The sequence below is a fragment of the Nematolebias whitei genome, chromosome 13, assembly GCF_014905685.2.
Source record: "Nematolebias whitei isolate Nwh7 chromosome 13, NemWhi1, whole genome shotgun sequence".
Classification (NCBI taxonomy): domain Eukaryota; kingdom Metazoa; phylum Chordata; class Actinopteri; order Cyprinodontiformes; family Rivulidae; genus Nematolebias; species Nematolebias whitei.
Window position 1 is genome coordinate 44,746,929 of NC_056510.1, and position 26,817 is coordinate 44,773,745.

General features: G+C 44.8%; 1 protein-coding gene across 1 annotated transcript in view; it reads right to left on the minus strand.

Annotated features, from left to right (window-relative positions):
* The window catches only part of cryl1 (crystallin, lambda 1), a 143,717-nt gene that overhangs the window by 100,483 nt on the left and 16,417 nt on the right, over positions 1 to 26,817 (minus strand). The window contains exon 4 of the mRNA XM_037686664.1: positions 1,305 to 1,466. Coding sequence (XP_037542592.1) covers positions 1,305 to 1,466 — 162 coding nt within the window. The remainder of the gene's footprint in view (positions 1 to 1,304; positions 1,467 to 26,817) is intronic.

Here is a 26,817-nt window from a genome sequence, read left to right on the forward strand (position 1 = left end):
TCTGAATATCTTGTGCCGATCGTTCACGAACCCTTTTGATAAAGAATTTCATAATACAGTCTTGAGCAAAGATTTAAAAGTCTCAACAGTCTGAGCGGTCTTTAAATTCTCAGATAAACTGTTACACAGTTTTGGAGCAGCAACCGCAAAAGCCCGATTACCTCTGGATTTCAGTTTGGATCTGGGGACATCTAAGAGGAACTGGTTAGTAGACCGGAGTGCTCTTACTGGAGTGTAAATGTTAATGAGATCACATAAATATGACGGGGCCAGTGTCCTCTAACTTTATCTCCCAGTTGTTCAACCTGTGCTGTACCTCTGATGATCTCATTCCTGATCTTCTCCATCCTTGTCTCTCCTAAGGAGAACCTCAACATCTTCATTTCTGCTACTTCCAGTTCTGTCTCCTGTCTTTTTGTCCATGTCTCTGTCTCCAGACCAGACAACAGAGCTGGTCTCACCACTGTCTTGTAAACTTTTCCTTTGACCTTTGCTGACACCTTTTTGTCACAAATCACTCCTGAAACTTTTCTCCATCCACTCCATCCTGCCTGGACTCTCTTTTTCACCTCTTTACCACACTCCACATTCTCTTGGACAGTGGACCCCAAGTCCTTGAAGTCCTGCACCTTTGTGACCTCTGCTCCATCACAGCTAATCATCCTTAACAAGCGATACAACAATGTCCCCCATCATTGAGGGATTAAAATAGTGAACGTTTGTAACTGTCAACATGAATGTTTTTCTGGACTGGAATTGAACAGGGAATGCATTAATGAATGATGGTGCCGTATAGTCAAGTGGGTCGGAGTTACACTGTGGAGAAGAAGAGAGGAAGGTTTCATTTTATTTTATTTTATTTTTTGCTTGTCTGCAGCAGCACAGAGTGACAGATCCTGGCAAGTGGAGGGGGCAGTTATTCCCCATCAGGTGCAACGGTGGAGCCAGGGGGTGGCCAAACCGGAGAAATTCATTGCAACTGATTAAATGTTGCTCCATTGGTAGATGATAAAATAAAGACATTACTGATTTGGAAAATGAACAAACAAAAGAAGTCAGTTTTAGGTGGAGGTAGACATGGAACAACTAAATGGAAATATTTAAAGTAGTAATTGTTTGAACTGTTCTTTTGTTACAAATCATGGAAGGTGAATGTATATTTATTTAATCTTGAGTTTTTGTAAGTGGATACAAGCATTGGTCCTATACTTAAGTCATAATTTATCTACCTCCCTCCTCTTATTTTATTTTATAAGTTGTAATTCATCTCACACTGGTGACAGCAGTGCAGTGTTCAGACTAACCGGATGAGAAACAATGCAGCGACTTCTGTTCTGAACTTTAGAGAAAATACTGCTTGGCACCAGGCCGGACGTAGAGCTGCTCAGAATGACGTCTTCACCCACAAGACGCTCTATGTCCTGAAAGATGTGCTGCTTGGCTTCAAGCTGCTCAAATATGCACTCCTGAAACACATAAACACAAACAGAACTGCCACTGAGAGGATGGATCAAATGTGTCCACTTCTGAACATAGAAACATACAAACCAGTAATGTTAGTTATGAAAGAAATCCACTCACCCATTCATTTTCTTACACTTATCTGTAGTTGGGTCATGAAGGCAACAGAACCAGGAGGAAACCCATTCCTCCCTCTCCCAGCAACACTCTCCAGAACCTCCTGGGGGGTCTCAAGGCATGTTTAGGCCAGTGAGGATACATAATCTCTTCAATGAGTTCTGGTTCAGCCAGAGTTTTTGAAGTGGAACATTATTTACCACGTTCACCAGAAGGAGGTGCCCAGGAGGCATGAGCTGACTCCTTTCAGGAAAGAACCAGGGCTCTACTTTGAGCTCCTCCCAGATGACAGAGCTCTTCACCCATGTCTAAGGTCAAGCCACCCTTTCTTTGTTGAATGGCCAGACTTGGCCTTAAATATAAGGTGAGAAGCTCCATCATCTGGGGGAAGCTCGGAGTACAGTTGCTGCTCTTCTGCGTTGCAAGAAATCAGCTGAGGTGGTTCGAGCATCTAATTAGAATGCATCCTGATTGCCTTCCTCTAGAGATTTTCCATGCACATCCCACTCTGAGGAGACCTCTGGGCAGTTGCTGAAGAGATTATAAATCCTCTCTAGACCTGGGAAAACCTTGGGATAACCCAGGACAAACTGGAGGGTATTACAGGAAAGTAAATGGACTGTACTTATATAGCACCTTTCTATCTTATTTCAAGATACTCAAAGCTCTTTACAACAATCTGTGCCTCACTGCCCCATTCATACAGCTCTATACTAGATCTCTACAAAGCTAATTGAACAAATCATTCTAAAGAGACTAATCAGAGCTTTATCACATTCATACACCGATGGAACACACATCGGCGGCACCGAGGGGTTCATTGTCTTGCCCAGAGACACTTCAACATGTGACTGCTGGTGGATTCGAACCCCCAACTCTTGCATTGGAGGACGACTGCTCTAAACACTCAGCCAAAGCCGCTCAGTTCCACTTCAAAGTTCTATGCTTTTACTACTGTGAAAAGTTCAACAATGTTCAATCAGGTATTCTGGACAGTTTCTATTTTTTGTTGAGATGTTACGCCCTCCATTGGGGCTTCATCGATTTGAGAAGTCCCAAACAAACTGAAACAAACTGCGAAAAGTTGTTTTTTCAGCCAGATGTTGCTATAAAGCTATATGTACAAAGAATTGTAAATTCAGAACACTTATTTCCATCATAGAGTTATATAATAACTCTAGAGTGCACATGGCCCATCTCACTCTTATTACATTTGTGACAACATGGAGAAGATAAGATGGCTTCCAAAATGAGCAACTGCTCACAGCTGACAAAACAACAGTTTAATTAACAGCAAGACCAACAGGATCTGTGTCACAAATTATTTTTAATATCTTTTTAACTCATAGTTAATGTCAATGTATACAACAATCATATAAAACAGCTAGATGTCCATCCATCCATCCATACATCATCTTCTAACCCGCTTCTTCCTTTTCGGGTTGTGGGGGTCACTGTTGCCCATGTCCAGCAATCACTGTGCGAGAGGCGGGGGACACCCTGGACAGGTCTCCAGTCCATCACAGGGACAAACGAGACAACCAACCATTCACTCTCTCACTCACACCTAGGGACAATTTAGAGTTGCCCGTCAGCCTAACATGCATGTTGTTGGTTTGTGGGAGAAAACCTACCAATGCAAGGAGTGAACATGCAAACTCCACCCAGAATGGCCGCCCGGCTGGGAATTGACCCAACAACCTTCTTGCTGAGAGGTGGCAGCTTTGCCAACTGTTTCACCGTCAACTAGATGCCATAAAAGGTAATATATTGGGTCTAACTAATGACGATCTAAACTAGACCCGAAGTCAGTCAATAATTACTCACAGTAGGATCACAGTCAGATCAATTCCATTCATTTCAGTTTATTTATATAGCGCCAAGTCACAATTGAAGTAATCTCAAGGCACTGAACAGAAACATTCATATACATAAAAAGTAAGTTAATAACATTTATCTGAGGAGCAGACTGCTTTGAGTTTAACTTAATTGCAGACTCATCTTGAGCAAGCATGAAGGCGACAATGGAAAGGAAAAACTCCCTCATGAGTCAGAGTCAGAGTTTCTTTATTGTCATTTGCACCTCATGTGGTACATGTGGTGGAGCAAAATTATGTCCACAGGGTCCCAGTTACATCCAACAATAAAATGTAAAAGAAAAACAGTAATAACCTCTAAAATATGAACTAAGAAAAACATCAACTAAATATATGCTAAGCACTAATACAAACCGGATTCCAAAAAAGTTGGGACACTAAACAAATTGTGAATAAAAACTGAATGCAATGATGTGGAGGTGCCAACATCTAATATTTTATTCAGAATAGAACACAAATCACAGATCAAAAGTTTAAACTGAGAGAATGTGATCTTAATGTTTTAACAACTGTTTTTATGTTTAAATGTTCTTGATTTTATATGTACAGCACTTTGTGGCAGCTGTGGTTGTTTTAAAGGGCTTTATAAATAAAGTATTACTATTATAATTGGTGATCCTCTTACCATCTTGGCTTCTGAGAGACACCAACACTCTGAGAAGCTCTTTTTATACCCAATCATGTTGTCAATTGACCTAATTAGTGTTAATTGATCTTCCAGCTGTTCGTTATATGCTCATTTTCCTTTTTCCAGCCACTTATTGCTACTTGTCCCAACTTTTTTGGGATTTGTTGACACTGTGAAATTTTGAATCAACATATTTTTCCTTTAAAATGTTACATTTACTCAGATTAAACTTTTGATCTGTCATCTATGTTATATTACGAATAAAATATTGACATTTGCCATCTCCACATCATTGCATTCAGTTTTTATTCACAATTTGTTTAGTGTCCCAACTTTTTTGGAATCCGGTTTGTAACATAAAATGAGGAAAATGAGGAAGAAACCTTCAGAAGAACCAGGTAGAGGATGACACGGGAGTGGATGTTCACTCCTGTCCTGTCCTGGTCCCACAGAAAATATCCTGTCCTGTCCCAATCCTGGTTCAGAGTAAAAAAATAATAATCCTGTCCTGTCCCAATCCTGGTAACAAGACTCCCACTCCTGTCCTGCTCGTGTTTTTCATTTAATTTTTAGGAAATGAATTGAATTTGATTTGATCTTCTACCCATTCCTGTTTAAATTACTTTGTTTTGTGCAGTTTTATTTCAAAAGATATGGCAACAGGAACAGTTCATCTGTGGTGAAATAGAGACATTTATTGTCTTAATCCAAACAAAAACCTTCACTAAATGTCACAAAACAATAATCCATGGCCTGTAGTCCATATAATGTTTTTACAGAGGATCAGCTGCTGAGTCTGTTTCTGGCTCTTTTGAAGGTCAGTTACAGTAAAAACAAAAAATCTAAACCAGTCCATGGGTCACACCATGTCTACCTTAGATGAAAGAACCCAAACAGAACAAGTTGAATTTTACTAATTTATTGAGCAGTTGTTTCCTTTAAACAGTGACATCACTGTCATGTTTTAAATTGTTTAAACAGACAAACAAAAAAAGAAAAATAATGTACCAAGCAGAGAACTCAACAAATAAAAATGTTTAAAGGCGTTATTATACACTGGACGACGTCCTCCAGAAGTTCAGTGTATGTGGTCGAGGTAACGAGCTCGTTTGGGTGAAGCATGATGTCGTGCATCTTCCCAGACTTCAGAGCATCATTTACAGACTGGACCATTGCAGGTCTGGTGTTCCACCTCATCTCTCCACAGCTGGACCAGTCCAGAGCCTTGTGGAACCTAAAAGTGACAGAAGACGTGCACGAGTCAAAATAGTGTCACAGTGACTACAAATTACAATCTGTTGGCCTTTCTTTTGTCAAAAATATTTTATCAAAAACAAGAGATTTACAATTGACACTAAGTCTAGAAAATGTGACATTTGCAAATATAAATTACAGAAGCTCAATTTTTCTTTATTTATTTCACTTTTCATATTTTATAATTATTTAATGAGCCTCACCAGACAGAGATTACAAGATGTTATGTATCTTACCTGCTCTGTTGAAGTGTGTGACAAGGGTCTTTGTGTCCAAAGCTGTTTAACAGCTTGCTTCCAGAGCTAACAGCTTCCTGTGTTAGGTAGAAAAATTAAATTAAATTAAAGACAAACAAAAAGCTTAGTGCTACTTCTTGTGCCATGCTTTATGAAACAGTTATTGAATAAAGTATTTACTTATGTAGGTAAACATAGATGTTTTAAAACCTGTTAAAATACACCAGAATGCAGGAAATAGCAGCTGCTTTATTCAAAAAGTTATGGGGGAGGACCCACAGACCTCACACCAATATGTCCCCCCTACAATAATTCTAATGCTAATACACTGTGTGGTTCAAGCCAAGAGCCAGTGTCAACACTGGGGGGGCTACGGCCCCTAAAAAGAGCTTCTAGAATCGCCCCTGGTGTGAAGAAATGAACTGAGAAAAATCAACTCTTGGCCCAAAATTTAACATAACATAACATACATCATACCTTAAATCTAAAACTAAAACAGGTATTATAATATATATGCAGCCAGTCTTTCATGTAAAAACTGGGATATTTTTACCGGAGAATGCGTGCACTAATGAGTTTGTTGTTGTACTGGCATGGTTACAGCAGACAGTAACTATTTATACAATAAAGTGATGGTTATTCACGTTTTCTTCAATTTCAGTATCCAGCAGGACATCACAATATAAAAACAAGAATATTTTTACCGGAGAATGCGTGCACTTTAACCAGGAAGAGTTCGTTTATTTTTTTATTACAAATAGCAACAGATAATGAAGATTTTAACCTAAAAACCCACATAACGAGCATCATTTTTAAATTAAAAGGGACAAGATGGAGAAAAATGTGCTGTTTGAGTTTATTTACTGATGGTAAACAAAGCAGTTCCTCACTGCAGCTGAGACTAAAGTTTAAATCAGCACAGCACCAACACAACTCTCATGACGTTCAGGGTTATTTGACACTTTCCTGCCTGTTCTGAATTTAATAGACAGACAGTTACTTCTTACCTTGCGTTGCAAACTATTTTCAGCTACTCGGTTTCTTTGCTGGAGTGGAGACTTCGCTGCTCGGTGAAAAGCTACGGCTGGAACAGTTGACTTCTGGGCAATGTAGTTCTTTTGACTTGTGTTAAAGTAAAGGCTTACTGAAAGAAAACTACAAAATAGCTGTGCTGTTTTTTTTGTTGTTGTTTTGTTTCATTTTCATTTTTGGTTATTGGTCGGTTTCCGCTCCTGTCTGCTCCCGTTAGCTTTGAGTCCGGTCACGTCCCGGTCACGTGAGTTATAATAAGGTTGACTCCGGTCCCGCCGGAATCCTGCCGGAATCACGTGACCCGCGGTACTCCCGAAAAAATGTCATCCTGTAGAACCAGGCTCAGGACAAGTGGCCATCTGCTTCGACCGGCTGGGTTTGAGAAGAACAGGAAGGAGGAACAGATACACAATGGCAGGTCAAGAATCACATGTTAAGATAGAAATAGTATCAAATGAAAACTATTCAATTTTAACAATTAATTTAAGGAAATGAGGTCAATTTGTCCTTTAGTAGTCTAAGCCTATGGTAAAGTAACAAGTCAACCCCAACTATAGGATTTATCAAAAAGGAAAGTCTTAAGCCCAGTCTTAAAACTGGACAATGTACCAGCCTTACGGACAGAAACTGGAAGTTGGTTCCACAAGAGAGGAGCCTGATAACTGAAAAATCTTCCCCCCATTCTGCATTTGGAAACTCTAGAAACCGCAAGTAAACCTGCAGTCTGAGAGGGAAGTGCTCTGTTAGGAACATAGGGAACAATAAGATTTCTAATATAAGATGAAGCTAGGTTGTTGAGGGTAATGTAGAAGTAAGATTTTGAATTAAATTCTGAATTTGACAGGGAGCCAATTGACATGATCTGTCAACCACAGACGACCGGTCCTCCTCTGTTCTGCCTGTTCCTGTTTTGCTCAATGATCCGTTCTGTCCCATCTGTTAATCTGATGACCCGCTCTGCCCTGTTCCTGTCCACACTTCGTTTGTAAGTTTTTGATGCCTCGCCAGCTTTTTGTTTTGTTCTTTAAATAAATTATTTATATTTAAACTCCTGCTCTCCTCGTCTGCCTGCCAATGGGTTTAAAAACTGAGGATCGTGTTAGAATGAGCGGACCAGACCCAGACCCAGCAGATTATACCAAATCCGCAGGGTAACACATAATTATCAGAGTCAGAGTCAGAGTTTCTTTATTGTCATTCGCACCTCATGTGGTACATGTGGTGGAGCGAAATTATGTACACGGGGTCCCAGTTACATCCAACAATAAAATGTCTAAGAAAAACAGTAATAACATCTAAGATATGAACTAAGAAAAACATCAACTAAATATACACTAAGCACTCATAACATAAAACATTGAACATCAGCACAAACATGAACATGAGTCTGTGAGCAGATGTGCACGCATGAACACATCAACATTGAAACAGATCAGCAGCAACATGAAACAGATCAGCAGCAACATGATATGGTTTTTCACAGTGATTATTCTAGTTAGAGATTCATGAGTCTAACAGCCTCAGGGTAGAAGCTGTTCCTCAGTCTAGTGGTTCTACACTTAATGCTCCTTAACCTCCTTCCTGAGGGGAGTGGGGCAAAAAGTGTGTGTGCTGGGTGGGTGGGGTCCTTCATGATGCAGGTGGCCCTCTTCCTGCATCTGGAGGTGTAGATGTCTGTGATGGTGGGGAGACTGACTCCAACAGATTTCTGTGCAGCCTTCACCACTCTCTGCAAAGCTTTTCTTTCTGCAGCTGTGCAGCCTCCATGCCACACGTTGATGCTGGAGCACAGGATGCTCTCCACTGCACACCTGTAGAAGGAGGTGAGGACTGAGCTTCCCAGACCAGCTCGCCTCAGCCGTCTGAGGAAGTAGAGTCTCTGATGAGCTTTCTTGATCAGGCTGGTGGTGTTGTTGCTCCAGCTGAGGTTGTCATTCATGTGTACACCCAAGTACTTGTAGCTGGAGACCACTTCCACCGCAGATCCTCTTATGTTCAGGGGGGTGTAGGTGTTTTTGTTCCTTCTGAAGTCCACAATCATCTCCTTTGTCTTCTTCACATTGATGTGAAGGTTATTCTCTCTGCACCAGCTCTCCAGGTGTTCCACCTCTTGCCTGTAGCTGGACTCATCATTGTTTGTGATGCATCCCACCACTGCTGTATCATCTGCAAACTTTACAATGTGACAGCCTGGATGAGTAGCTGCACAATCATATGTGAGCAGAGTAAACAGAAGGGGGCTCAACACACATCCCTGAGGAGAGCCAGTGCTGAGGGTTATGGTGGAGGAGGAGAGGTTGTGGATCCTCACTAACTGTGGTCTGTTTGTTAAGAAGTCTAGTACCCAGTTGCAGATGGAGGGGCTTAGTCCTAGTGTGGATAGTTTGTCCATCAGGGTTTGGGGGATCATGGAGTTGAAGGCGGATGTGAAGTCCACAAAGAACATACGGAGGTAAGAGTTTTTCTGCTCCAGGTGGTTGAGCGCAGTGTGGACCACAGAGGAGATTGCATCCTCTGTTGATCGGTTCTCACGGTATGCATACTGATGAGGGTCCTCGTTGACGTTGATGGTTGTTTTGATGTGAGTCATGACCAGTTTTTCGAAGCATTTAGCGACTATCGGGGTGAGGGCCACTGGCCGATAGTCATTCAGACCAGTCACTGTAGAGCTTTTTGGGACTGGGATGATGGTGGCAGTCTTCAGGCAGGTGGGAACTGTCTCCAGGGTAAGTGAGGTGTTAAAGATGTCTGCCAGCACCTCACAGAGCTGATCAGCACATTCCTTCAACACTTTTCCGGGGATGTTGTCTGGGCCAGTTGCTTTGTGCGGATTAATCCTCCTGAAGGTACTCCTTACTTCTGCTGAGGTCACGCTGAGATGCTCTTCATCCGGTGGCGAGGTGAGTCTGGTGCTGGGTGGTCTGTTCGGGTCTTCAAAGCGTGCATAGAACTTGTTGAGGGCATCAGGCAGAGATGGGTCTTTGGGGCATTGTTCACTCCTTCCTTTATAATCTGTTAAGCACTTAATGCCCCTCCACATGCTCCGAGGGTCTTGTGAGATGAATTGACCCTCGATCCTCTTTGCATATGTGACCTTGGCCCTCTTAATACCAGCAACCAGCTCTTTTCTTGTCCTACTCAGTTCCTCTGAGTTTCCAGACCTGAAGGCAGTGTTCCTGGCTTCCAGCAGGGTACGCACCTCTGCATTCAGCCAAGGTTTTCTGTTTGGGTAGCTTTTAACATTTCTGATAGTGGAGACTGTGTCAGTACATGTACTAATGTAACCCAGTACTGAGGATGTGTATTGGTCAAGATCAAGCGAACCTCCATTTTCAGCAGCTTCTCTGAAAACCTGCCAGTCTGTTCGATCAAAACAATCTCTCAGTATGGGGCCACTGTCCTGGCTCCAACATTTAACTTTCTTTTGTACCGGTCTGGAGCGTCTCAGCGGGGGCATGTAAGCAGGAGCCAGGAAGATTGAGATGTGGTCTGACAGTCCTAGGTGGTGGCGGGGTTCGGCTTTGTATGCATCTTTTACGTTCGTGTAAACACGGTCCAGCGTGCGGTCTCCACGTGTCGGAATCGTCACATGCTGATAAAAGCTTGGGAGATAATTATATTGACACTATGGCCACCTCAAGTGACCCGTGGGAAACGGTGGTAGCCATTGAGGACTTTGTGAACCTGTTTACCCGGTTAGAGGTAGAGGGCGATGAACCAGGGATGCATGAACGTTTTGATAAAGCCTGGACCGAGAGACAGGTTTTATGCTTTCTTCTCCTGCTGTCTGCTGTTCTGCCCCCCAATCATCCCAGGCACTTTCCAGAGTCTATTAAAATGATCCTGCCTTCCGACTCACCTCTATGTTGCTCAGTGGGTATTATGGGGGATGCTATGACGCCATGTTGCTCAGTGCGTGTCAAGGACAATAGGGCACCATCTTGTCCTCCTCCTCGCTGCAGCAGAAAAAGAGGTCAACAACACATTCAGGTTGGGTCCACCGAACCCCAAGCCCTCGCTCTGCCTAAGTTGGTTGTGTCTCCAGAGGTCCTCATGTCCCCAGAGGTCCTCAAGTCTCCCAAGGTCCTCACGTCTTCAGGGATCCTCATTGCTACACCCCCATCTGCAGAACACGAAGTGGCCCCTGCAGACTAGTGTTGCATTTGGGCCCCAAAAATCCAATCCGACCCAGCCCCAGCCTGCAGTCATCATTTTCAAATCCCACCCGACCTGACAAATTAACAGTAATTACAGGTCCGAACTCAGAAAAAAAATTACATTTTTAATTAGTTATTAATGGTCGGGGACGCGCGGCTGAATAAGGTGCAGAAGATCGGAACTGAGGTAGTGTTTGTCCTTTCATGGCCATAAAAGAGCATTTAAACAGTGTTTCTGCCTGCATTCTTCTGAATTACTCAGACACGCGGACAGCTCTTACACACATCTGCTTTGGGATACACCTGTTGTCGGGGACGCACAGCTGAATAAAAGATGCAGAAGATTGGAACTGAGGGGGTGTTTGTCTTTTCATTGCTGTAAAAGAGCATTTAAACCCTGTTCCTGCTTGCATTCTAATTTATTCAGACACAGACCCTGCTCTGACACGTCTGCTTTATGATCTCACCTGTTTGGGTCTTCAGCCGCGCACGTCCGCCGAGTGCAGCAGCTGAATGAACATCCATTACAGATTGCTTCCTGGCAGTATAGTCCCATCTGAAGCTCAACTGAACTTTTTACCTCTTTCAAGGCTGGTCAGCTCACGATGAAATGGCCGTGTGCGGCTGGTGGATGTATGGCAGGCCATGCTATCATATAATTGGATTGCGGCTAATCCTGACCCAATTAAAAGCCAGACACAGACCCAGCTCGCCCATCCAGCACATTATCATGGCCCACCCCGCCCCGAATTCGGTTGGGTGGGGCCAGGCTTAGGGTTCGGGTTAGAAATGACAGCTCTACTGCAAATCCTAAAGTGGCTATGCCCCCTGCAGACCCTGAGGTGGCTATACACTCCCTGCAGACCATGAAGTGACTACAGTCCCTGCAGACTCTGAAGTGGCTGCGCCCCTGGAGATCTTGTAATGGCTGTTTCCCCTACTGCCACATTGCTTTCACCTGCTGCAGAGTTTCTGGTCCCCTTGCCTGCTACAGGTCTTCTGGTCCCCTCACCTGTTGCAGATCTTCTGGTCCCCTCGCCTATGGCAGTTCTACTAGGCCCCTTGCCTGCAGCAGCTCTACTGGCCCCCACGTCTGCTCCAGCTCTAATGGTCCACTTGTCTGCTCCAGCCCTATGGTCCCCTCATCTTCTCCAGCTCTACTGGTCCCTATGTCTGCTCCAGCTCTTTTGGTCCCTACGTTTGCTCCTTCTCTACTGGTCCACTTGTCTGCTCTAGCCCTATGGTCCCCTCATCTTCTCCAGTTCTATTGGTCCCTACGTTTGCTCCAGCTCGTCTGGTCCCTACATCTGCTCTAGCACTTTTGGTCCTTATGTCTGCCCCTTCAGCTTCAGACCCTTCTTCGGACTTGTCAGCTGCAGACCTCTCTTCAGACTCGTTGGCTGTAGATCATCTGGACCGTGATTTTTGTTGTTGGTGGTGGTGGGGTGACGGATGGAGACTCGTCCTAAGCTGCACAGCGCGCTGTTTAAACCAACAGTTTTAGAGCAGGATGTGTGAGAGGAGAGAGACAGAGACACATCTCAGCCACGCGCTGTCTGAACTGACAGTCTTTTTTTTTTGGCAGGGGGGTCGGCATGGGGAAAGACAGATGCGCATCTGAGCCGTGCACTGTTTGTACCGACAGTTTGAGTGGCGGGGGTGAGTTCAGCGTGAGGGTTCAACATGAAGGAAGAGGCTGCCTTTAGCTTTTTAGCTAGCACACCTGCATTGCGAGCCGCTAGTTTAGCATTACGTCAGTGCCGACAGGTGGGTGGGGGTGGAAGTGGGGGGTGGGGTTTGGTAGACGGGGCGCTCAGGTCTGTTGACGGGGTGGGGCGCCACGCTTGTATAATGGTAGGGGAAACACTGGACCCCTCTTCTGACTTGTTGGCTACAGATTACTCTTCTGACTCATTGGCTGCAGACCCCTCCTCTGACTCGTCAGCTGCAGACCCCTCTTATGACTCGTTGGCTACAGACCCTTTTTCTGACTTGTTGGCTGCAGATTCCTCTTCTGACTCGTTGGCTGCAGACCCCTCCTCTGGCTTGTCAGCTGCAGACCCCTCTTCTGACTCATCGGATGCAGAGCCCTCCTCTGGCTTGTCTGCTGCAGAGCCCTCCTCTGACTCATTGGCTGCAGACACTTCTCCTGACCCACCAGCTGCATACCTTTCACCATCCACGGCAGTCTCCACCACTGGGTCATCCCCAAATTCCACCGCAGTCACCACAATCATTATCTCTGGTCCAACTCCTGTCACCACCACTATTATCTCTGGTCCAAATCCTGCCACCACTACCATCATCACTGGTCTGACATCTGCCACCACCACCATCATCACTGGTTTGACTTCTGCCGTCACACCGTTCACCTCTGTCTTCTCTGGGGTCTCTTTGTCTGCCGCCACAGCCTCCACAGCCTCCACTGTGGCTTCTTCACCTGAACTCTGGACCCACTTGGGACGGTCTCCGAACCACCCACCTGCACTCTGGACTCACTTGGGATGGTCTCTGAACCATCCACCCGAACTCTGGCCCTGCTCTGGACGGTTCCCAGGTCGTCTGCCTGAACTCGGTCTGGACGATCTCCTGGCCATTCACCTGTGCTCTGGTCTTGCTCTGGACCGTCCACCTGAACTCTTGCCCTCTTTGAACGTTGTCCAGGGCCATTCATAAAAATATTTTGTTTGTGTTTCTCCCATGCTATGCCCTATCGGGTTTTTGTTTTCTCTATCCTTCCTTGGTGTCCTCCATAACTGAGTTTCCCCCGTCCTCATACCCATTATGTTTTCTTGTGTTTTTGTCTTTGGGGACGTCATAAGCCGTCCCTTGATGAGGTGGCACTGACATGATCTGTCAACCACAGACGACCCGGTCCTCCTCTGTTCTGCCTGTTCCTGTTTTGCCCGATGAGCCGTTCTGTCCCATCTGTTAATCTGATGACCCATTCTGCCCTGTTCCTGTCCGTACTTCATTTGTAAGCTTTTGCTGCTTCACCAGCTTTTTGTTTTGTTGTTTAAATAAATTATTTTCTTATTTAAACTTAACGTTTTTGTCTTTAAGACATGCTTGTAATCTAAGTAACTGACTGGATTCATTGGGGTTTCATGGACAAATATAACTGTGTATCATCAGCATAACAATAAAAATGTATCCCATGCTGTTTAATAACTTTACTTAATGGAAGCATATATAAAGTACAGTGTATTGGTCCAAGCACTGAACCATGAGGAACTCCATGACTAACTTTGGTGTATGAAGAGTATTCCTTATTTACATTTACAAATTGAAATCAGATCAGAATAAACTTTATTATCAGTGCACCAGGATACAAAGAGAACATGTACGCACAGTCGCCCGAAAGATGGGCAGGGTGCATGAAGCTGCTGCTAATTAGCACGGCCCTTCTATTCTTCTTCAGAATAATATTTTTGCTTAGATGAGAAAAGGGAAAAAAACATGAGGGGAGACGGTATAAAAAAGATCTCTTACACTATGTCCTAGACAGGGCACGATTTGAGGCATCAAAAAACCTACTACAGCATAGCACATAAATAGGCATGATACATATACATATAGGCCAGTGAAGACATTTAATTTTAAGGGAAGGTTGTAGCATAGTCCAGATCCCCCCCTCAGCCATTGTCCAGTTGTGTCCAGGTGTTATCATCAGCTTGGATGAGGTTCCGTCACACGTCCACAGCCTTGGGGAAGGGAGGGGTGAGGAGACAGACAAAGCGTCTTTGTTTTCCCTAAATATGCCAGGAGGAATTGAAATAAAATCCACCGTCAAAGCCACAGTTTGGGTCAGGCAGAACTCGTAAATTGCTGTTTATGCCTTTTAAAGTATTGCTGGTATATTTCTCTGATGGTGACTCCAAACAGCTGAATTGATTCCTTATGCCGAAAATTGAGCTTACAGCTTTCTCCAAGATTATTCCCAACCATTCATGGGTGCTGCCAGAAAGTTCACAGTCCTGGTAACAGCCTGCTCCAATTCTCTGATGCAGCTCCACAGAATTCAGTCTGAGTGCTGCTAAGCTTCAACACATTCCACACAAATTTGTAGCCAATCCAGATTTCACCAACCCAAACAGCAGGATCTAGTTGTAATCATGAATCCAATTTGTTTCCGTCGAGGTAAGAGGATCCTCCTTGCCCTGACTCCTGTCAGGAGAAGTTGATCAATTTTATTGAGAGACCAGCTGATCAAATCCTTCGAATTAGGAAGGTGTGCAAGAAAAAAGGCTCTTTAAGGGTTCACAAGATGAAAGCAAAGCAGGGAAGCAGGGGGACGGAGTAGAAGAGGACATGTCTGTCTTCACCAGAGCACAGAGAGAGAGAGAGAAAAACAAAATCTATCAGATACATATGATTTAAGCCATTTTAGAGCTGTTCCTGTAATTCCAGTATCATATTGAAGCCTCTCCTCCTTGAAACGCCACCTTAGCGTGGTGGAGGAATTTGTGCGCCTGAATGATCCTATGAGCTATGCTGTCAGGGGCAATTATAATTGCCCCGTGCAGGGTCTCCCAAGGTAGATTTGTCGTAGGTGACAGGCCAGACAAATATTTTTATGGACAGGACAAAACAAGGAACTCGGTGTCCCTTGCCCAGAAGTGTGTTACCAGGGCCCCACCTTGGAGCCAGATTTGGGGGAGGGGCTCGTTGGCGAGTGCCTGGTGACCGGGTCTCTACCCATGGGGCCAGGTTGGGCTCAGCACGAAGGAGCAGTATGGGGTTGCCTTCCTGTGGACCCACCACCTGCAGGAAGGGACATAAAAGTCAGATGCATGATGCCACGGGCAGTGGCCGAAGGCAGGGACCTTGGCGCTCAGACTCTGGCTTACCAAAGCTGGCTCTTGGGACATGGAATGTAACCTCTCTGGCGGGGAAGGAGCCTGAACTTGTACACAAGGTTGAGAGGTACTGACTAGATATAGTTGGGCTCACCTTGACATACAACATGGGCTCTGGAACCGATCTCCTTGAGAGGGGCTGGACATTATTCCACTCTGGAGTTGCCCATGGTCAGAGGCATTGAGCTAGTGTGGATCTACTTGTAGCCCCTCGACTTGGTACCTGTGTGTTGGGGTTTTGCCCGGTAGATGAGAGGGTGGCTTAACTTTGCCTTTGGGTGAGAGAACGGGCTCTGACTGTTGTTTGTACATACGCGTCTAACTGCAGTTTAGAGGATCCAGCCTTCTTGGAGTCCTTGACATGAGTGCTGGAAGGTGCACCAGCTGGGTACTTCTTTATTCTGCCCACGTGGTAATGACAGTGTGACCTGGAGGGGCATGAATGGGAGGAACAGCCTCTCTGATCTCAACCTGAGTGGTGTTATGTTGTTGGACTTCTGTGCTAGTCATAGTTTGTCCATCATGAATAGCAAATTCAAACATAAGGGTGTCCATAAGTGCACTTGGCACCAGGATGCCATAGGTTGTAGATCGATGATTGACTTTGTAGTTGTGTGATTGGATTTGCAGCTGTTTGTTTTGGACACTCAGGTGAAGAGAGGAGTTGAGCTGTCACCTGATCACCACCTTGTAGTAAGTTGGATCAGATGGCAGGGGAAGATGCTGGACAGGCCCGGTAGACCCAAACGTGTAGTGAGGGTTTGCTGGGAATGCCTGTCAGAAGAAATCGTCGGAGATCTTCAACTCACACCTCTGGGAAAGCTTTAACCGCATCCCAGCTGAGGTAGGAGACATCGAGTTAGTGGGCCATGTTCTGCACCTCGCTTGTTGAGGTGGCTGCCTTGAGCTGTGGCCACAAGGTTGTCGGTGCTTCCCGCGATGGCCATCCTCAAACTCGGTGGTGGACACCCCGGGTTAGGGAGGCTGTCAAGCTGAAGAATGAGTCCTATTGAACCTTGTTGGTCAGTGGGACTCCAGAGGGAGCTGAGGAGTACCGGAGGGCAAAACGGTTCGCAGCCATGGCTGTTACTGAGGCAAAAGCTCAGATGTGGGAGGAGTTCGGTGAGAGCTTGGACAAAGACTCTCAATCAGCTCCGAGGAGATTCTGGCAAACCATCAGGCAGCTGAGGAGAGGAAAGAAGTACTTTACTAACACTGTGTTCAGTGAAGGTGGGATGCTTTTGACCTTAACCAGTGATGTTGTTGGGAGGTGGAAGGAATACTTTTCAAACATTCTCAATCCCACCAGCACATCTTCCATGGAAGAAGCTGAGTCAGGGGACTTTGGGGTTGATCCGTCAATAACTGTGGATGAGATCGCCAAGGTAGTTAAAAAGCTCCGAGGCGGCTGGGCTCCGAGAGTGGATGAGATTCACCCTAATTTCAGAATCAGAATCAGAATCAGTTTATTATCGCCATGTCAATGAACGAGGTTCACAAACTAGGAATTTGCTTCGACATAAGGTGCGAATAGTAGTAAAGTAAAATAAAGTAAAAATAAAGTAAAAATTAAGTAAAAATGAGAACATTACACAAGACATAAGCCTGTGTACACCCACAAATAAAGTAAAATTAAAACCATAACATAACCATATGTACACCCATACAATAGAAAACAATAAAAAAGCTTCGAAAACAGTACAGATGGAGTATTCAGTTATAATACAGATGTAATGTGACCAAAGCAGACATTATGAGGTAGCATTATGAGTGTTCAGGAGTCCAACAGCAGAGGGGAAGAAACTGTTCTTATGGCGGGAGGTTCAGGTCCGAATGGACCGAAGACTCCTGCCTGAGGGGAGTGGTTCAAACAGTCCGTGTGCAGGGTGAGCAGGGTCAGCTGTGATCCGACCTGCTCGCCTCACAGTCCTGGAGACGTACAGGTCGTGGAGGGATGGAAGGCTGCAGCCGATCACCTTCTCAGCTGAGCGCACAACGCGCTGCAGTCTGAGTCTGTCCCTGGCAGTGGCCTCGGCGTACCACACCGTGATGGAGGAGCTGAGGATGGACTCGATGATGGCCGTGCAGAACTGCACCATCAGCTTGGCCGGCAGCTTGGCCTTCTTCAGCTGTCGCAGGAAGTACAGTCTCTGCTGGGCCTTCTTGATGAGGGAGCTGATGGTTGGCTCCCACTTGAGGTCCTGGGTGATGGTGGTGCCGAGGAACCGATAAGAATTTGCAGTGGTGATGGGGGTATCCTTACAGGTGAGGGGGGGCAGAGGGGCTGTGGCTTTCCAGAAGTCCACAATCATCTCCACTGTCTTCTGGGCATTGAGTTCCAGGTTGTTGCTGCTGCACCAGGTCACCAGCCGGTCCACCTCCCTCCTGTATGCAGACTCATCACTGTCCGAGATGAGCCCGATGAGGGTGGTGTCATCTGCAAACTTAATAAGTTTCACAGAGTCATGGCTGGAGGTGCAGCAGTTGGTGTACAGGGAGAAAAGCAGGGGGGAAAGCACACAGCCCTGTGGAGATCCTGTGCTTATAGTCCGAGTGTCCGAGACAGCTCTCCCCAGCCGCACGCACTAACTCCGGTCTGTCAGGAAGTCTGTGATCCATCTGCAGGTGGAGTCAGGTACATGGAGCAGGGAGAGCTTGTCTTGGAGCAGAGCAGGGAGGATGGTGTTAAATGCGGAGCTGAAGTCCACGAACAGGATCCTGGCGTAGGTTCCTGGGGAGTCCAGGTGCTGCAGGATGAAGTGAAGAGCCAGGTTTATTGCGTCATCTACAGACCTGTTTGCCCTGTAGGCAAACTGCAGGGGGTCCAGGAGGGGGTTGGTGATGGACTTGAGGTGAGATGAAACCAAGCGTTCAAAGGTTTTCATGACTACAGACGTGAGAGCTACAGGTCTGTAGTCATTTGGTCCTGTGACACGTGGCTTCTTGGGGACAGGGACGATGATGGAGGACTTGAAACAGGCTGGGACATGGCATGACTCCAGTGAAGAGTTGAAGATCCCTGTGAAGACTGGAGCCAACTCTCCAGCACAATGTCTCAGCGTGGAGGGTGACACAAGGTCTGGGCCTGCAGCCTTATGTGTATTCAGCCTTTTAAAAAGCCTCCTTACTTCATCCTCTTGTACAGAGATAGCAGGGGGTTGTCGGGGGCAGTCCCAAGTGGTTAAACCAGTTGGTCTGGGGGTGGTGTGGAGGATGGAGGAATGTGAGTCCATGACTTCAAAGCGTGAATAGAAGTCGTTCAGATCGTTTGCCAGTTTGAGATTGTCTGTAGAATGAGGTGCTCTGGGCTTGTAATTAGTTATCTCTTTCAGCCCCCTCCAGACAGAGGCAGAGTCGTTTGCAGAGAACTGTTGTTGCAGCCGTGCATTGTACCTGGATTTAGCCTTCGACACCTCCCTGCTAAATCCATACTTCGCTCGTCTGTAGTTGTCTCTGTCCCCCTCTCTGAAAGCAGCCTCCTTCTGCTGACGAAGCTGTCTTAGTTTGGATGTGAACCAGGGTTTATCATTATTGAAAATGACTCTGGAGCGTGATGGGATGATGCTGTCCTCACAGAAATGCATATATGACGTCACAGTGTTTGTGTATTCGTCTAGACTGTCTGTAGAAGCCCTGAACAAGTCCCAGTCTGTGGTGTCCAAACACGTGCGTAGCTCCTCCACAGCTTCACTGGTCCACTTTTTGGATGTCCTCACCACAGGTTTTGAGAGCTTCAGTCTCTGTCTGTATGCAGGTATGAGGTGAATCATCTCATGATCTGAGAGACCCAGGGCAGCACGAGGCACAGCACGATAAGCACCGCTCACTGTGGTGTAACAGTGATCCAGCGTGTTTCCTTCTCTTGTCGGGCATTTAATAAACTGTTTATATTTAGGTAGTTCATGCCTGAGGTTTGCTTTGTTAAAATCTCCAAGGATGATAACAAGGGAGTCCGGAAAAGTTCGCTCAACACTCGTAATCTGGTCCGCGAGCGCGCGCTCAGCCTCGTGCACGTCCGCGCACGGTGGGATGTAAACAGCGGCCAGAATGAATGAAGTGAACTCACGTGGAGAGTAGAACGGTTTGCAGTTTATGAAGATATATTCCAGAGAAGGAGAGCAGTGCTGGGAGATCACTGTCACGTCGGAGCACCAGGCGTTGTTGATAAAGAAACAGACTCCTCCGCCTTTTTTCTTTCCTCCGGAAAGTTCCCGCTGTCTGTCAGCGCGGAGGAGCTGGAAACCCTCCATATGGAGCGCGGAGTCCGGGGTCTGCTCCTTGAGCCATGTCTCCGTGAAGCACAGCACACAGGAGGAGGAAAAATCGCTGTTCCTTCTCATCAGCAGCGCTATCTTGTCCATTTTATTGTAGAGGGACCGGATGTTGGAGAGAAATATCCCAGGTAAAGGCGTGCGTGTACCGCGCCTCCGGAGACGCACGAGCGCTCCGGCTCTTCTGCCCCTCCTGCGAAGTCTCACTCTTTTGGCCAAAAAGTGCACAAGTTGTGCAGCAGGCACTAAAAAAACTGGAGTAATGTCCTCATGGGTTGTAATTCTGATGTTTAGTAGCTCCTCGCGAGTGTAGGAGCATGCAGACACATGATTAAAGCACAAAAACAGAAAAAACAGAGCGCACTAGAATGCCAGGGCGACCGTACATGGCGCCATCTTGGGTGGAGCTGGGTAATTTCCTTAAGGCTCTGGATGTTGTGTGGCTGTCTTGGTTGACACGCCTTTGCAACATCGCGTGGACATTGGGGGCAGTGCCACTAGATTGGCAGACTGGGGTGGTGGTTCCCCTCTTCAAAAAAAGGTACCGGAGGGTGTGCTCCAATTATAGGGGCATCGCTCGCCTTGGCCTTCCTGGTAAGGTCTATTCAGGGGTACTAGAGAAGTGAGTCCGATCGTTGGTTGAACTTCAGATCCAAGAGGAACAATGTGGATTTGGTCTTGGCTATGGAACACTGGATCAGCTCTTTACCCTCAATAGGGTCCTCGAGGGGTCATGGGAGTTTGCCCATCCATTCTACATGTGGTTTGTAGACTTGGAGAAGGCATTTGATCGTGTTCCTTGGGGTACACTGTGGGAGATGCTCCGTGAGTATGGGATTGGGGGCCCATTGTTACGGGCTGTTTGGTCCCTATACAAGCGGTGTGAGAGTTAGGTTCGCATTTCCAGTAGTAAGTCGGACCCCTTAACGGTGGGAGTTGGACTCTGCCAGGGCTGCTTGTTGTCACCGGTTCTGTTTATATCATTTATGGACAGAATTTCTCGGTGCAGCCAGTTGGCAGAAAGTTTCCGGTTCGGTGGCCTCAGGATTCCAACTCTGCTCTTTGCAGATGATGTGGTCCTGTTCTCGTCATCGTGCTATGATCTTCAGCTCTAATTGGAGCGGTTCGCAGCCAAGTGTGAAGCAGCTGGGATAATAATCAACACATCCAAATCTGAGGCCATGGTCCTCAAATGGAAAAGGGTGGATTGCTCTCTTCGGGTCAAGGGTGAGTTTCTGCCTCAAGTGGAGGAGTTCAAGTATCTCGGGGTGTTGTTCACGAGTGAGGGAAGAATAGGGCGTGAAATTGGCAGACGGATTGGTGCAGCAACAGCAGTATTGCTGACTCTGTACCGTTCCGTTGCGGTGAAGAGGGAGCTGAGCTGTAAGGCAAAATTCTGTTTTTACCAGTCGGTCTACGTTCTTTCCCTCACCTATGGTCACGAGCTCTGGGTAGTGACCGAAAGAATGAGATTGCGGATACAGGCGGTTGAAATGAGTTTCCTCTGCAGGGTAGAAGGACTCTCCTTAAGAGATAGGGTGAGAAGTTGAGTTATCTGAAAGAGACTCAGGAGTGACTGCTGCTCCTCCACATCTAGAGGAGCCAGTTGAGGTGGTCCAGGCATCTGGCAAGGATGCTCCCTGGGTGCCTCCCTAAGGAGGTGTTTCAGGCATGTCTGATTGGGAGACCCCGGGGAAGACGCAGAACATGCTGGAGAGACTATGTCTCTCGGTTGGCTTGGGAACACCTTGTAATCCTCCCAGAAGAGCTGGAAGAGGTGGCTGTGGAAATAAATGTCTGGGCCTCCCTGCTCAAGCTGCTGCCCCTGTGGAGTTTTATCAAACTTTGTTGTTCAATAAAATTTAGCAGACTGAGAACTTTGTTTAAAAAACACGTAACAAGGTTTATTTCTCTTCTGCAGAAGGAGAGAACACATGGAATGGAAACGCAGTCCAAGAATTCTTGTGTGTTCTCTAAAAAACATGAGCAATGCAGCTTCATTTATACATCTTCACACGTAACAGATCTTGCTTTGACACAACAGCCATTACCTCATTTGCAATCTTATCAAAGAAAAAAACAGACAGTACGTTTGTGGTCCGTGACTGGTTCCGGAGCTGGGTTTGAGAAACGGAAGTTACAAAGCTTCACACACTGATGCTGAAGGGATTCAGCTGATAAGCTTTAACAGAGTGTGATATAAAGTAAATGACTAATAAGTGTGATGATAAACTTGATGAACAAAATAAACTGGTATCAATGTTTCCATTTCCACAAAGTACTGATCCTTTCTGAGACTCAGAGCTAAAACTGCAGGCAAACATTTTAATTATCATTATAAAGTAAACTGTAAATTGAGTAAACATATCAAACTTTTATATTAACAACCCAGAAAATATCAACACCCCTGTGACCCGATTGTGGAACAAGCGGAAGATGATGGATGGATGGATGCATATTCAAGCCTCTGTAGTAGAATACAGTAGTCCCTTGCTACTTTGCGGTTTGTTTTTCGTGGACTCACTCTACCACGGTTTTTCAAAATAGGATTGAACATTACACACAATTAGCTGATTGATGGATGAGCCACACGGTCAGCATGGAATTTTTATTTAAAATGAATTATTTAAAATTATATAGCCCTGCTGCACCTGTGTGCAGCCCACACCGCAAGAGAAACTTCCTCCTGCAGTTCCTCCTCCCTCCTCCGTCCTCCTCTGTGTATCTCCGTTCTACAGTGGAAAAGTGGACATGGCCGAGAATGCAGAGTGCAGCGGGCAGAGAGCTGAGTTCATGACATGCTGTGCTCTTTTAAAGCATTTAGAGTTTAGAAACATTGTTTAGCATATTGCAAGCGTATGGGAAGGGTTTAAAATACCTATATATACTGTATATACAGACCCTTTCAAAAAATTAGAATATCATGGAAAAGTTTTTTAACTTTCATAATTCCATTCAAAAAGATAATCTTTAATAGATGATAGATTCAGGACCCACAATTTAAATGATTTCAAGTATTTATTTATTTGCTTTTACATAATTTGGGCTTCCAGCTCATGAAACCCACGAAAACAGGATTTAAAAAAATCAGAATACTGTGGAGAAATCAGCCCAAATTTTGCAGGGCATGAATGTTTTAAACTGAGTGTGACACTAATCATCTACTCTCATCTATCTCAAAGCACCTGCCCAGGTTTCCCCAGGTGTCATTAAATTGCTTCAGTTTGGTTCAATTGTCTCAGTTCGGTTCAATAAGTGGAAGACTGCAGACATAACAACTTGCCAGAAGACCATCATTGAGACCCTCCATAGGATGGGTAAGCCATAAAAGTTCATAGCTAAGGAGGCTGGCTGTTCACAGAGTGCTGTGTCCAAGCATATCAATGGAAAGTCTAGTGGAAGGGCAAAATGTGGCAGGAGAAGATGCACCAGCAACAGAGATGACCATGGGTTTCAGCCGACTATCAAACAGAAAAGATTCCATAATCTGTCAGAGATCCAAAAAGAGTGGGATGAGGCGTGATTCACAGCTTCAAAAACCACCACATTCAGACGCATCCTACAAGTGTTGGGTTCCTCAGTCCTCTTTTCCAATGAAAGTAGTGTGCCTTTCATTAGGAAATCAAGGTCCAAGGGTTTGGAGGAAGAAGCTCATATTCAAACTAGGGATGGGGCCGATCCGATCCAGTATTGGCCTCCGATACCAGCCTCCGATACCAGCCTCCGATACCAGCATAATTTATGTATCAAATTTTTCCGATCCAACCTGCAGAGATTTCCGATCCATGATGCATGTTGGCTTCAAACTATGGAATGGATTTCCTGAACGGCGGCGTGTCTCATGAGCCCAGAGTAATAAGACCCGCCTCACATTCAGGAAATCCAGTTCATAGTTTGCAGCAGCTACAACGTGAGGACTGAGTTAGCAGCACTGTGGCTAACAGCTAACAAACTTTTCATCTAAACATGTCCGCTGTGTGGAAGTATTTTACACTAAACACCACAATGCAAGACAGCAACGTGCAATGTCTGCAGAGCCATAGCGCCACATTAAACCGCGGTAAAGTTAGTTTTACGTTGGACATTCGAGCTCCGTGACTTCAGCGGGGCGCTACTCTCGCTGAACATGTAGCAGGCAGCCTGACCCCGGCCAGCTGCGTCCTATCTGCTCCGTTCAGTCTGCCCGTCTCTGAGGAGGGACAGACTGAGAGCAGCTGAACGAAATCAGACTTCCTGCTTCAGAATGAACAAGAAGAAGACACTGCTGAAGCCCCGGAGCTCGAATGTTTACTGAGAAGTTGCTAAACTTGATCATAATTAATGACCAACCACTATCAGTTGTAGAAAACAAAGGATTTCACAGCTTGATACTTGAAGCCAAGATATATTTTACCCTCCAGGAGATATTTATCAGTACTAGGGCTTTAACAGACTACTCGAGTAATCTACACATCGATTCCTAGGACACCTATCGAGGTTTTTAATTTCACGTCGAGTATTCGCGGTGACGTCATTACGCCGCAGTTACGTCATTGCGTCACGTCATTGCGTCACGTGTCATGTGATCCGCACCGGCGCAAGTTACAAAATGGATTCCTCCAAGCTGACGGATGGAGCAGAGCAGGCCCAGTCTTGACAAACAGGTGGAAATGCATCAATAGTCTGGAAACATTTCACTAAAGATGAATCTTCTAGTTCATCTACCGTAAGGAAACAGAAAATGAAACAACTTCCTGACTGGAGCTCGTTGCGAACCGGTGATACACCATATTTTGTGACCGTAGGGGGCGGTGTTGCACTGTTGCAGGTCACAGAGTATGGTGTAACACCGGGTCCAATCCACCGAACCAGCTTCCTTCTGACATTGTTTCACAAACAAAAAGCAAAAAATATTAATCTCTAAACCTATTTAAAAAATCTATAAACATATTAATCTTTAAAACTAAACTTAATGCGCACCACAGCTGGCGGTGGTGCGGGGTGGGACCACCACTGTTTTAGTTTCGTTTTTGACGTGCTGTACATTTCTTCACGTTTGCAGCTTAATAATAATAATAAAAACTAATAGTTTAGTTTTTCCTGTGACTTATTTGCAGTATGATAAATGGTAGGAGCATAATATACTCTCCCAATGTTTTGTTGGTCTTTTTTTGTTGAAAATAATGACATTTTTTACAGTTTTATTTATTTATTTATTTTTGTATCTTTAGATCCTATGATGTCATCAAGTACTCGAGTTCTACTCGAGTTTTATTATGTTAATGTCGAGTTTAAAAATTATGTAGTCGTTCAACCCCTAATCAGTACAATAGTAGACAATCATAAAAAAACATGATTTGAAAATTAGAAGAAAATTATATAAAAAAAGAAACAAAAACAGCTACATTATAAAGCAATGTAAAATACTAAAAAACATGTGTGTTGATTTATGCCATGAATTTAGCAGTTGTTTAAAGCCATTTACATTTTTATTTTATTTTATTGATTCATTCATTTAAAAGAAACAAAATAAAACAAATTCATCAAAAACAAAACATTGAATGAAAAGTGCAGAAAGAAGAAAATAATTCTTATATCTCCCCCTTATTTAATAAAAAAAATAAAATAACTTTAAACAAACAATCAGTTAAATTAATCACTTTAATATCCACTTTAAAGCAGGAATTAATAAAAAAAAACACATTTTGTGTTAGCAGGATTTAATTCTAACTTTAAAACTTATCCAACATTAATAAAACTTACCTCAAGTTGCCTTTTTGGACATGCATGCATATATTTGTACAAATTGTACTTGAGAGGAGATTATTACAGCCTTATATAAAATCAATGATGATGATATCGGAACGGGATCGGTATCGGCCGATATTCAGATCTACATATCGGGATCGGATCTAAGTTAAAAAATGTGGATCGTGCATCCCTAATTCAAACATTTATTTTAACATTTATTATGTACATTGTGTGAATAGGCAAATTTTTAAAGTGGTTTTTAATACCGTTAACTCTACAAATATTTACTTGATATTACTACTGCTGTTATGATTCTGTTCAGTTTTATGTAAAGAGTTTTGTGATAATTTCAAGGTGGCAATACATTGATTATGTTCATTGTGTGAATAGGTAAAGTTTTAATCAATAATCCTGACTGAAAAATAGAAGCTACTCCTCCACCTCGGCCAGTTGTTCTAGGAACATGAAAATGTAAATAATTAACAGGAGTGGATTCATTTATACTAACAAAATCCTCCTGTTGTGGCCAAGTTTCTGTCAGACACAATAAATCAATGTGATGATCAGTTATCAGTTCATTAACTAACAGGGATTTAGAGGAAAGAGATCTGATGTTCAATAATCCACATTTAATGATTTTAGGATTTTGCTCTGGTAAAGTAACTGTGTTTATTTTAATCAGATTTTTATTGTTTATATTTTTAGAGCTGATTTTTTGTTTATTTAATTTGAGCCGTGGGCGAGTTGACACTGTTTCAATGTGGGTGTGGGTGGGTAACAGAGGAGAAGCAGCAGAGAGGTTTGGAGGACTACAACTCTGCTTCTGGACTGGACCCTGGGTTGTCAATAATTTGGGGGATAAACAAAATCAGCCATATTTCTAGAAAGAAGAGCGGCTCCGTCCAAAGTGGGATGGATGTCATCTCTCCGTATCGGACCAGGTTTTCCCCAGAAAGAACTCCAGTTATCTATGTAGCCCACATCGTTGTCAGAACACCACCTGGACACCCAGTGGTTAAACGACGACATACAGCCAAACATGTCATCGCTGGTCAGGTTGGGGAGGGGGCCAGAGAAAACTACGGAGTCCAACGGTTTTAGCAAAGTCAAGCCTGTTGCAGGCCCCATGACTCTCAAGCTTGCTACAAAACCCATGACCTCCAAGCCAGCTGCAGAACTCACCACCTCCAAGCCA